Source organism: Canis lupus, chromosome 31 (genome assembly GCF_048164855.1).
Source record: "Canis lupus baileyi chromosome 31, mCanLup2.hap1, whole genome shotgun sequence".
NCBI classification, from domain to species: Eukaryota; Metazoa; Chordata; class Mammalia; order Carnivora; family Canidae; genus Canis; species Canis lupus.
The window spans coordinates 31937899-31950259 of record NC_132868.1 but is presented as its reverse complement, the minus strand read 5'-3'; the positions used below and the strand labels follow the sequence as shown (position 1 = coordinate 31950259).

Here is a 12361-nt window from a genome sequence, read left to right as displayed (position 1 = left end):
AACTTTCCTAATGTCACAGAGCTAATATAAGCAGAGTTAGGAAACAGTAGATCTCAAATGCATAATTTTAACAAGAACAAAAATTCTTTTGGAGACACCTTTAAGACATATCAAAACTGTAAGGCCTAACTATATTGACTTCGTAACTCCACTTCTGTACTTTAGTCAAAGAAAATAAAGTAAGAGATAATGTCGATTTATAAAAAACATGTTTATTATAGCATTATTTACTATAATGAAGAATATTCTATCACTTTTTATTACAGTCATCAGTCAAAAATTCTGGTGAAAGTCTATTCAAATACATAGGGGTTCCATCAGGAAATAAAAGTTGAATTTTTTTTTCTCATAATGCCTATTAGTATCTCACAGAATATGCTTTGTTCATAATTAGTATATGATACAATATGATTTATTTCAGACCACGTTAAACTGAATTTCTCTTGCCTGTCATGATTTTAAGTAATAAGTAGATAATTTGAAGAAGTATAAATCACAAAAAGATAGCATAATATGTACAGTGTTTAATAGCATGGACTCAGATGTGTTTGCTATGTTTGAATTCCTTCTGTGCCACATATTAGTGGTGTGATCTTGAAAAATGTACTTAACATCTCTGTTTATCACTTCTCTCATCTGCAGAGTGAGTTTAATTATAGTAAATAACTCGTCTGTAAAGTAGTGATTAAAAAATAATGCCTCTCTCCTATAGTTCTAGTGAAGATTAAATGAGCTAATAATTATAATAATTCTTGGAACACTACCCATCACATAACAAGTGTCATATTCTCATTAAACAAAAAATAAATATAAAAAGACTTCTTTTTACTTGAATTTCTTGGAAGCAAATGCCTTTTTGGAAATTAAATAGTATACTTTCTTTTATCAGACAATGAATATATTATATAGTTTTTGTTTGTTTTTAACCTAACCTAGGAGGATGCTAAGAAATAAATTTAATTGCAATCAAAAGACCAGCCTTATTCCATGCTCTTATATTTTTGCCTTCCTATATGCTTTATGGTCTTTATCTACTTTACTGTCACTTAAATGCATTTTAAAGTAGGCCTAAAATTATTATAAATACAGATGGTACAATGGGCGCCTGAGCAGTTTAGTTGGTTGGATGTCTGACTCTTAATTTCTCATGTCATGAACTCAAGATTGTGAAATCTAGCCCTGTGTCGGGCACCGAGCTGAGCATTGAGCCTGCTTGGGATTCTTGCCCTGTCCCCTGCCCTTCCTCCCCTGCCCCCACTCACACTTTTTCTCTCTCCCAGAAAAAGTAGAAGAGAAAAAGAAAGAAAAAATTTAAAAATATATAGATGGTACAGTATAATAACTTTAATATTTTTTTACTATTTTCCACTCAATAACTGTATTATCACTATTTTCCTTTTTTATGTGTATGTGAATGATCTATTCTTTAGGTATGGCCAGGATTAACAGTATTCCCTGACTTTACTAATCCAAACTGCATAGATTGGTGGGCAAATGAATGCAGCATTTTCTATCAAGAAGTGAAATATGATGGACTTTGGATTGTAAGTAGTTATTTTAAACCAGTAATTTTGAACAATTAATGTAGAATTATTTTTCTATAAAACAATTATTAAGTTGACAAGGTGTATTTTGTAATGTATTGAACATGAAACTAAAAAATTTTAGAATATTTTTCTAGAATGTATAAATTCAAAACTGTCATGTTCCTGAGTTAGAAAAGAATAAAAACTAAAACTGTAAATGGAGAGTTTTCTTCTTCAGTAATACCCTTTATAGAATAAATTTCATTTCTGTCACAAGGTGCTATATTTTTCTGACTCATAATTTATGTTTGAAAACAGTTAAGATTTGGAGATAAGTAATGCAATTCTAAAAATATTTATAGTCTACAGTATTCAAGCGATTGCAACAGTGTGCAATGTGGGCTATAATAATAAATGAGTCCTCAGCCTTTAGAAACTTTCTTTTTAATAATTTATGGGGTAAAACAAATCACAATTGCAGTAGGCAAAGTTTCTTTGAATAGTTTTATATCTATAACTATTGATTGCTTGCTTCTGGGTTTATTATATACAATGATACTGGATGATAGTCAATGATTTAGTGTCTTTTGTTATGGAAACCACAATCACATTTGGGGAATGAAACTAGTTGGTGATTCCAGAATTCTGTATTTCAGAAAAAAAATCTAATAAACCTGAATACAGAGAGACCATCAGGGATTTTATTCAAAGGTATCACAACTGCACAGAATTTTGGAAGGAGATAATGGATGTCCTACGGATAGCTATACTTTTCTTTGGCTGTATGGTTTACACAATATCTCTACTTTCATGAATTGCTCATTATTCATTCAGTGATTATTTATTTAATCAGTTAACTTTGTTAAGAAGCATTTACTTTGCACCATCAATAAAACAAGTATGCCGTGGAGAATACAAAAAAGAAAATTGTGTTTTTAGCTGAAAACCTGCAACTGAGTTAGAGGGTAGCATAATCTTCAGGATTATTTATGATGAATAAAATGAAGATAGAGAGTGAGGCTTTAGCTATTTGACAACAGAACTACTGAGATCACAATAATATCTAGTTGCTGATAGAAATAAAAACTTGCATTCCATTCTTGAGTTTTGTTTTTAGTTCTAGCCCCAATCTCAATGTATTACATGTTAAAAGTTTCTGGGTTTTTTTGTTTGTTTGTTTTATTTTATTACTGTTTTTGTTTTTGCTTAGGAACAGTTTGAATCCATTAGAGCAGAGTTACGGCATAAATGACACTTTAGGAATAGTAAAAGAGAATCTGACTGTGCTGTACATAGAGAATACTTCATTTCCTATAGCCACTGAAGACAAAAACTTGATTCATCTCCAAAGAGAGGGAGGGGATGGGACGAGGGAGAGCATCTGAGAAAGGCAGAGTTGTTCTCATACTAATACATAAGCATTTGATTGAGCTTAAAAAGCAAAACACATGATAATCAGTATGATTTCAAAAGTCACTAAGCATCACTGAATTAATTTATATGATGTATAAGCAGTGGTTATTCTGCTTCCAATTCTTACTTGAATAACTGCCAAATCCTACTGCTAAACTGGTTCCTTAATTCTTTCACTTTCCTCAGATTTGTTCTGATAGAATGAACATACAGTAAAAAGTATTGTTATTTAACGGCTGAAATTTTATTTTATGTCAAATTTAAAAGTAGCGTTATAATTTACTAGGTTTCTAATTTAAATTCCATGCTATTGTTTTGAATTTTAGTGTAAATATCACTCACTTCAGAAAATTATGTGAGCTTAATTGTCATTCAATTCCCAATTATGAATTTCAGCAGTTGAAGTTGTTTTTAAATTTAATTTAATTGGTGGACTCATGAAGAAAAAATATTTAAGATCACCTAAAATTATTGGCTGTGTAATTGTAGTATGTCTTTATATTAATTTCGCTAGACATGGGAAAATAAAATTGAATAGAATATTCCAGGTAATTTCAATAAAATAACCCCAATACTTTAGAATAACCACATAATTTTTCTTCTTTATGACTATTAAGAAAATATTTGGAAAATGGAAACATTTATATTTTAATATCTTTTATCACAATGAGAAATTTATTTTGTTCCTCCCTTAAGCAACCTTAGTTTTTCATATTAATTCCATCTGAGCATAATGTGGATAACAGAAGGGAAGAGTAATAAAGAAAATATATTTCTTCTGAGGAAAATAAAATTAACAAGGGACTTGACTGAGTGTGAAGAAAGTCTATGCCTTTGTGAGAGCAGAGACTACATATTACAGAGTTGTGGAAAATAAAGTTGAAAAATTATAGAAGTGCTTCAATGCAATTAGCAGAGGAGAAAATTTCATTATTTCTTGATCATATGTAGTGTGAAATATAATTTTATATACATTGTCTTTGCCCTTCAAAGACTTTATTTAAAGTTATGGTCACAGGGCTATGATGTGGCAAGACAATATTAGGGCCTTAGGTTTACATGGCAAAAAAAAAAAATCTATAAACACAGCTCTTCCTCCAAGAGATGTTTAAGTCACTGGTTCTCATAATATGGTCCAGCTGCCCTAGGGTTCCCTGAGACTCTTACAGGGATTCAGTAAGGTCCTGACTGTTTTCATTAGAATACTAAAAATGCTATTTACCTTTTTTTCACTTTCATTCTCTTATGAGAGTATAGGAATTAAGGGCTATGCAAAAAGTGCTGTGCCTGCTGTCACCAATGCTCATCTAGAAGCTAGCTAAATGTTAGCTGAAATGAGCAAACTATGTTGAATAAATGAATGTGCTAGAAATGTGTACAGTGATGGACTCACAGTGAAAAGACTGATTTAACTATTGAGAAAGTTGCTTGAACTTATAATTCATGTTTTACATGTACAATTAAATCTAAGTAAATTAAAAACTTTTTGGTGATATACAATCTGAATCCTTTCTAAGATACTTCTGTTATTATTTAAAATCAGCTCTTCTTTATGTTATATCCATGCAGGACATGAATGAAGTTTCCAGCTTTATTCAAGGTTCACAGAAAGGATGCAATAACAACAAACTGAATTATCCACCTTTTACTCCTGGTAAATTTTACTTGGTTATTTACTTACCATTAACTGAGAATAATTTGCCTTGTTGTCTGGCAAATTCTAGCATATATCTATAAATCACAAACTTTGATACAATATTGAGACCCTGAAATCAATGTGATTTTTGTTGGTTTGTTTGTTTCTGTTTACTTTTGAGCCAAAATTTTTATGCTTAAGAAAGGAGGATGATTTTAAATCTTGGTATAGCATATTGATTTTATTACTGATAAATTGCCCATGATTAAATAATCAATGAAAAGAAACAAAATCTGTTTGAAATTACAATTTAAATGATCAAATTCTTACCGTGAGCACTATGCTGTAAGTCTGTGCAGTTTTTAGAATGAACCTAATGTGAATAGTTACATCTCACATATTCTAAAAAACAAGTTTTTCATCATTAAATGTGGGTAAAAGAAACAAAACAAAAAGATTTTCTCTTAGGGGAATAGATAGATAGCAATAAGTATATCTAAAGAAAGAAAAAAAACAAAGAAAGAAGACAATAATTATGGCAACCCCACATAAGCCTGCAAATGAAAGCACAAAAAAATGAAAAGCAGAGATCTGAATGGTTTGTAATTGTGTAACAGATTGACACGTATAAAGTAAATAATTATATTTAAATAAACTAAGCTATAAAGCTTTAAAATGGTTGTATATGATGTATAATACAAATAAATATATTTCTATATATATGTTTAAAGGATGTTTTTCTATGAATTTACTTAGTACTGAAATTTGGAAGCAGAGTATTTCTTAGTGTAAGTGCAAACCTTGCAGTTAATCAACAGGAGTAGAAGTTGCAGACCTAATTAGAACTTCGCTTCAATTGCCTTTCATATTTTTTAAAACTAAGTATGGTCTTACATAGCACATTATTTAAGGATTATGAAGTTTATAATGGCAAAATATATCTTAAAAAACATTTCTCATGTATTTTTTCTAAGATATTCTTGACAAACTCCTGTATTCCAAAACTATTTGCATGGATGCTGTGCAGTACTGGGGGAAGCAGTATGATGTTCACAGCCTCTATGGGTACAGCATGGCTATAGCCACAGAGAAGTAAGTGCAGTTTCATTCAGAAACCTCTTTCATATTTACTGTGTAGAAATATATGTTATAATTTACTAAAATAGTTGGAAAACAGCAAGAGTAAGAAAACAAAGATAGTATTTTCATGGAAAAATTAGGGCATTAAAAGCATCAGTATTTTTACTAATCTTCCTGAATTTGGAACTTAGTTAATCAAGAACTGTGTGGTGTAGTATTTAGCTGCAACTCTTTTTTTAATTCATAGATTTAAATTATGCTTAAAAAAGATTTAAATTACGTTTCAAAGTTTTAATCAGTTTGCTATCTCTGAATATAATTGTGTTCTAAGCATGAACTTCACAATTGTCCTGGGAGAGTGCTGTTTCTAAATAAGTCCTTATGTTTCAAAATCAAGGATTTCGATGTAGTTTTTATATAATAGATTATTGAAAATTATATTTTAGAAAAGTAATTTTCTAAAGCAATGTGTCACTTGCATACAAAAAAGAAAAAAATATGGTACAAAGGAAGGCAATCATATCTTGATTGCCTACTATTTTCCAAGCATTATATTAGGACCTATAGTGCAATAGTCAATAGCACCCAGATCCTGATCTCAATACATTTTAAGTTTTCTCATTATTAAATGACCATGATCAAGTTTAATTAAAACTCACATTTGTCTAGTCCTAAAACACCATGATATTACAACTTTTATACACTGTCTTCATAGTGTTTATTTACTTCACTTTTAAACTCAATAGAGCATCATATATTGAAATGTATAAAGAAACAAATTATAAAAAGAAAAAGGCAACATTATAGTTCAATGTTATAAAGATTAAAATATAGAAACGCCACCTGAAATTAACATTATATTTTTACTAAGAAAGTCTGGATACTTTTATATACTACATAAAAATTCTGTATCTTTTTTTGAATATTTTCCTTTTATGGAAAAAATTATCAATGATACTCAGGTACCAGTAGAGGTAAGATGAATAATACCAGTAGTTGTGGATGATAAACTTCTAGAAACAAACAAAAAGTAACTTTTATCCCAAGATTGCATGCTAATATTTGAAAATACAGGCATTAATACATCATTAACATCACTGCACCACAAAAATGTGTAGAATTCAAGTTCAGTTTACTAAATTTTATATCACAAAGGGATTTCTATGAGTTTAGACCATATATGCTAAAACAAATATTGAATGGATAAAAAATATCTATTTAATTTGGTAGAGAAAATAAAATTCTGAACCACTTCTAATAGATTTTTTGTTTGATTGGAATGCATTTAAGTAAGTAAATATTCATAGATAAATACAAAATTGTTATAAAAATGATAAAATATTTGTATTTATTTAAAAATAAAACTTATTTATAAATTTACTTTTATTTTTAGAGCTGTAGAAAAAGTTTTTCCTAGTAAGAGAAGCTTTATTCTCACCCGGTCAACTTTTGCTGGATCTGGGCACTATGCTGCACACTGGTTAGGAGACAATACTGCTTCATGGGAACAAATGGAATGGTCTATTGCAGGAATGCTGGAGTTCAGTTTGTTTGGAATGCCTTTGGTAAGCAATTTCGTAGAGTGTTATTTATAAATTAGGTGAATTACTCTTAATTTTGTAATATTATCACCTTAATGATTTTCCAAAAAAATGACTAAAAGTATGTTGCAGTAAAATTCAATCTTTATTCTTAGGGAATTTATGAAAAAAAAAAGAATATGAATGATGTCTATAATATTCAAGCCATTAGAATGAGAAAATTGAATAAGTAAAATTCAAGCAATTCAAGATAATACACAAAACAAATATCAGTATAAACAAAGCATATATAAAGCTCCCATTATCTTAAGGTACCAGATAAGATGATAGGGAAAATAAGAAAATAAAAGAACATTATAAAAAAGATAAAAAATAAGGACAGAGAAAATCTCAAAATTTGAAAAGTAAAGAAAATTTATGCTAGGCAACACAAACATAAAAAAATCTGATGTCTCTATATCAAGTTAAAAAAGTATGCCAAGGATCCCAGGATGGCTCAGTGGTTTAGTGCCTGCCTTTGGCCCAGGGCATGGTCCTGGAGTCCCGGGATGGAGTCCCACATCAGGCTCCCTGTATGGAGCCTGCTTCTCTCTCTGCCTGTGTCTCTGCCTCTCTCTGTGTCTCTTATGAATAAATAAATAAAATCTTTTTTTTTAAAGTATGCAATGTTGACATTCATCACTAAAGACGTTCACTACCTAAAAAGAAATAATGTAAAAAGTGTTAGTAAATTATAGTGCTTCAGAAAATAATATGAAAACCTAAACCCAACCCAACAAAACAACAACAAAAACTTCACACACACACACACACACACACACACACACACACACACACACAGTCTTGACTTTGGAAAATAAAAAACACATTATCAAATGATTTATGAGTTAAAAAATAAACTGAGCAGAAAAGGAGGGGGGAAATCCTTAGTACTGAATGTTCACAATTATGCTTCATATCAAAATTGGGATATAAGCTAAGTGTGTTTTAGAGAAAAATTTTAGCCTTAACTTCTAAGATTAAAAACAAAGAAATGCTGAATATAAATGACTAAAGTGCATTGATTAAGAAAATGGAAAAAAGGAAAACAGAATAAACCTAAAGAAGGAAGTAGGCAATGAAAGTAAGAGAAGACATTAGTGCAATGAAAGCAAAGTTTCTAGAGAAATATTAACAAAATGAAATTACAAATGTGACTTTGAAAATGTGAATAAATACAGCATTTTTGGCAAGTTTGTCTGCAATAGAAAAAAGTAAGCAATCTCATAATATTAGTATTTTAAGATGTTATTTATTATAGCAAGTGATTAATAAATAACCAAGAGTAAATATTAAAACTAAATATAGGACATTTTGGAGAAAATTTTAAATAACTAAATAAATGAAATATATGCCAAGTCCATATATAATAAGGCTTAATATATTAGGAATATGCATTCTCCTAAACTATTATCCAGGTTCAGTGATATTCCAGCTTACACTGTAAAGTGAATTTGGGGAACATCCAAGATTATCTAACCTTCATGTTGAAGACAACGCATTTTAAAGAAGTAGAAAATAGCACAAAGATTTACCCTATCTGATAAAACAGTAATATAGCACAATGATATTTGTCTCTGTATTCAAATAGATTAAGATGGCAAAACAAGATATAGGCCCATGCATTAATGAAATATTAACTAATAGCACTATCACTATGGATCAGTGAGGGAAATATCAAATATTCATATGGATAATTGATTATCCATTTAAAAAAATAAAATAAAGGGATCCCTGTGTGGCACAGCGGTTTGGCCCCTGCCTTTGGCCCAGGGCGCGATCCTGGAGACCCAGGATCGAATCCCACATCGGGTTCCCGGTGCATGGAGCCTGCTTCTCCCTCTGCCTGTGTCTCTGCCTCTCTCTCTCTCTCTCTGTGTGTGTGACTATCATAAATAAATAAAAAATTAAAAAAAAATAAATACAATTAAAAAAAATAAAAAAATAAAATAAAGTGGGTCCATGCCTCACACCATACACAAAAATCAATCTCAGATGAATTAAAGATCTATGTATAAAAAGTAAACAGACATACTTGAAGAAAATATGAGTAACTCTGTGATGTTAGGTTAGGGGGATATTTCTTAAACAGATCACAAAAGGCACAATTAAAAAAATAAAAACACATAAATTTGAATACAACAAAATGAAAAAAAAACAAACTTCTGTTCATTTAAGACTATTTTAAAAGTTAAAAAAAAAAAGTTGCCCACACACTAGAAAATGACATTTTTCAATTAATATAGCCTATAAATGCCTAACACCCAATTCAAAGTGCCTACTACAAATTTGTAGAAGGTAAAAACAATAGAAAAATTAGGAAAGGATGTGAAAGGGTAATTCTGTAGAAAAAGAAAACCATGTAGACTCAGTAAAAATATGAAAATGTTCTCAACTTCTCTAGTATTCAGAGAAATGAAAGTAAAAACTTTGGTGAAGTATAAGGTGGCAAAAATTAAAGTCTATAAATAACAGCAATTGACAAGAAACAGAACAATGGAAATTTTCATAGACTGTCACTGTGCTTACAAATGATTACAATGAGTTTTGATTAAACAATGTGCATTTCTAATAAGCCAGGAGAATAATCTTCAAAGTATTAATATATATAATACCACAGAATAAGAGTAAGTTTTTAATATTCACAAAGAAAACTATATATAAATATTATAGGAGCATTTTTCATATATTATTATAGAAAACAAGAGCTAAATGTTCACATTTAACATAAATGAATCTCACAAAAATGCTTTGAGAACTAAAATGATATTCTGAGTCATGCTGCAATATGCCATTTATATAAAGTTAAACATATGAAACAATATTATAATGTTTATGGATATGTCTATACTATTTAGAAAAATAAAGAAATGCTTGCAAAATTTTAAATAAATGTGAACATACTAAATTAAGGATAGTAGGGACGCCTAGGTTGCTCAGTGGTTGATCATCTGCCTTCAGCTCAGGTCCTGATCCCACATCAGGCTCCCTGAGGGGAGCCTCCTTCTCCCTCTGCCTATGTTTCTGCCTCTTTCTCTCTCTGTGTCTCTCATGAATAAATAAAGAAATTAAAAAAAAATTAGTTAATTAAGGATAATAGTTTTTTCTGGAAGACCCTTGAAGGAAAGAAATGACATTTTATATGGCTAAGTGACATTGTTTACAATTTTACTGTTACAGTAATATATTATAAACGAAAAAATAAAACATGGCAAGTGAGTTTTGGATTAAGAAACAACACATTTTAATAATATAATTCCACATTATATATCGAGTTAACAATGATTAGATCAAAGGAGAAAGTAAATACATGACAGTTACAATATATAAGGAAGCAATTTTAAAAAGTGTAACATAATGCAATTAGAGGTATGTACATAGCAAAACTGGAAAATATAAAATTATGTTAAGGAAGAATATATAAAGACAAAAAGCAAAAGGATTGTTAAGTAATGTAAATTAATCATTTGAGGCATAAAATGTGACGCTCTAGGCAAATTTGAGACTCTTTACACTATGAATAATAGATATATTTGTTATTTAGGTTGGAGCAGACATCTGTGGATTTGTGGTTAACACCACAGAAGAGCTTTGCAGAAGGTGGATGCAACTTGGGGCATTTTATCCATTTTCCAGGAACCATAATGCTGATGGATATGAGGTAAATGCCTCTTGCTCTCCATGTTTTGAAACAAAACCTAATTCTAGTTTTACCAATGTATTTAAATTCATATCTATAGAAGATATAGTCTGAAAATTTGCAGCATAATTCATAAAGAGGAGTTAGAAGCCCTCTTCTCAAGGCATGTAAATATTTTATATATTAAAAAAACGGTCCAATTAAGGAAATCAGAAATGTAATGATGTCACAACATAAATATTTATTTTAACCTTAAGCATATACAAGTGTGTTACATCGCTTTAACTTAAAATAATTAAAAAAAAAAAAAACTTAAAATAATTTAATACTTAATGCCCAAGCTTTTTTAGTCTAAATTCTAAAAATGTAAGTTGCAGGTAACTTTTCTTCCATAAAAAATATAATGTAATATTAAGGATTTCCACTTTTTGTTTTATTAAAGAAGCACAAGAAATTTAAGAGACTTGAAAAGTAGTTTGAGTCCAGAGTCTTTCCATAATAAGTAAAACTGGAATGACAGGTTGGGGAAAATAAAACTATCACCACAAGCGTCTGAACTGGTGGGAGTGTAAACACAAGGACATACTGAGCTCTTCTATCCGCCCTCGGAATTCAGCATGCTCTGACTCTCAAAGACATAATTCTCAGAGGAAATGAGGGAAATTAGGTGAAACCATTAAGTCAATTAAGTGCATGTTGGTTGAGAAATTATTCACTGCTCACACACTGGTTACATACAGAGTCATTAATTCTCTTTGAGAAGAGGGTCAACCACTCAGAACTCTGCCAGAAAGGAAGTATGTCAGAACAGAAGTAAAAGGTATAAATTGGAGATTAGTCATTTCCTAACCTGCCTAAATGGTGCTTTCAAGAAATTTGTGCTCATGGGAGAGGCTGATACGAATTACATTACACTGTATGTTCGTTTATGCCTCCAACAAGCAGATGCCGAGACAGACGTGTTAGATTTATTGGTGAAACACTTGTGAAAGATAAAGGGCAGGGAGCAGGAAAAAATTTACATCACAATTGGGGTCTGAATCTGGTGAAGATGAAGGCAAGGAAGAAGGGTTTTTAGGGAGAGCCACATACTGCAGCCTAATTCTAAGGAAGTTTCCACTCAGTCCAGTGGTGAGTCCTCAAGGCAAAATTGGAGAGAGCCATTGGGAGAGCCCTGTATCTTCCAGGAATGGGCCTGAACAGTACCCCCACCTGAACAGTACCCCCACCATGCTTATTGATTAGCTGGGAGCAGCCAAAAGGGAAATATGTCTTCAGTGTAAACATTAGGGTGAATCCAGGTTGGCAGTAGCTGGTACCCTCAGTTAATTTTGCTACTCATAGCAGGAGAGCTAAGCAGGTTTGCTCAGGTCGCTGCAGCAGAGAGTCTAGCTTGGGCTCAGCAGGAAGGCTGTCCTTCATGGTACAAACCTATGTGCTGGCCAGGCAGTCTGTTCCCTGTATGTCTGGGCCAGTAGAGTACCTG

The 12361-nt window shown here is 31.0% G+C and overlaps 1 protein-coding gene across 1 annotated transcript in view; it reads left to right on the top strand.

Annotated features, from left to right (window-relative positions):
* The window catches only part of SI (sucrase-isomaltase), an 88479-nt gene that overhangs the window by 17861 nt on the left and 58257 nt on the right, over positions 1-12361 (top strand). The window contains exons 13-17 of the mRNA XM_072807955.1: positions 1431-1544; positions 4509-4593; positions 5550-5667; positions 7049-7220; positions 10780-10896. Coding sequence (XP_072664056.1) covers positions 1431-1544; positions 4509-4593; positions 5550-5667; positions 7049-7220; positions 10780-10896 — 606 coding nt within the window. The remainder of the gene's footprint in view (positions 1-1430; positions 1545-4508; positions 4594-5549; positions 5668-7048; positions 7221-10779; positions 10897-12361) is intronic.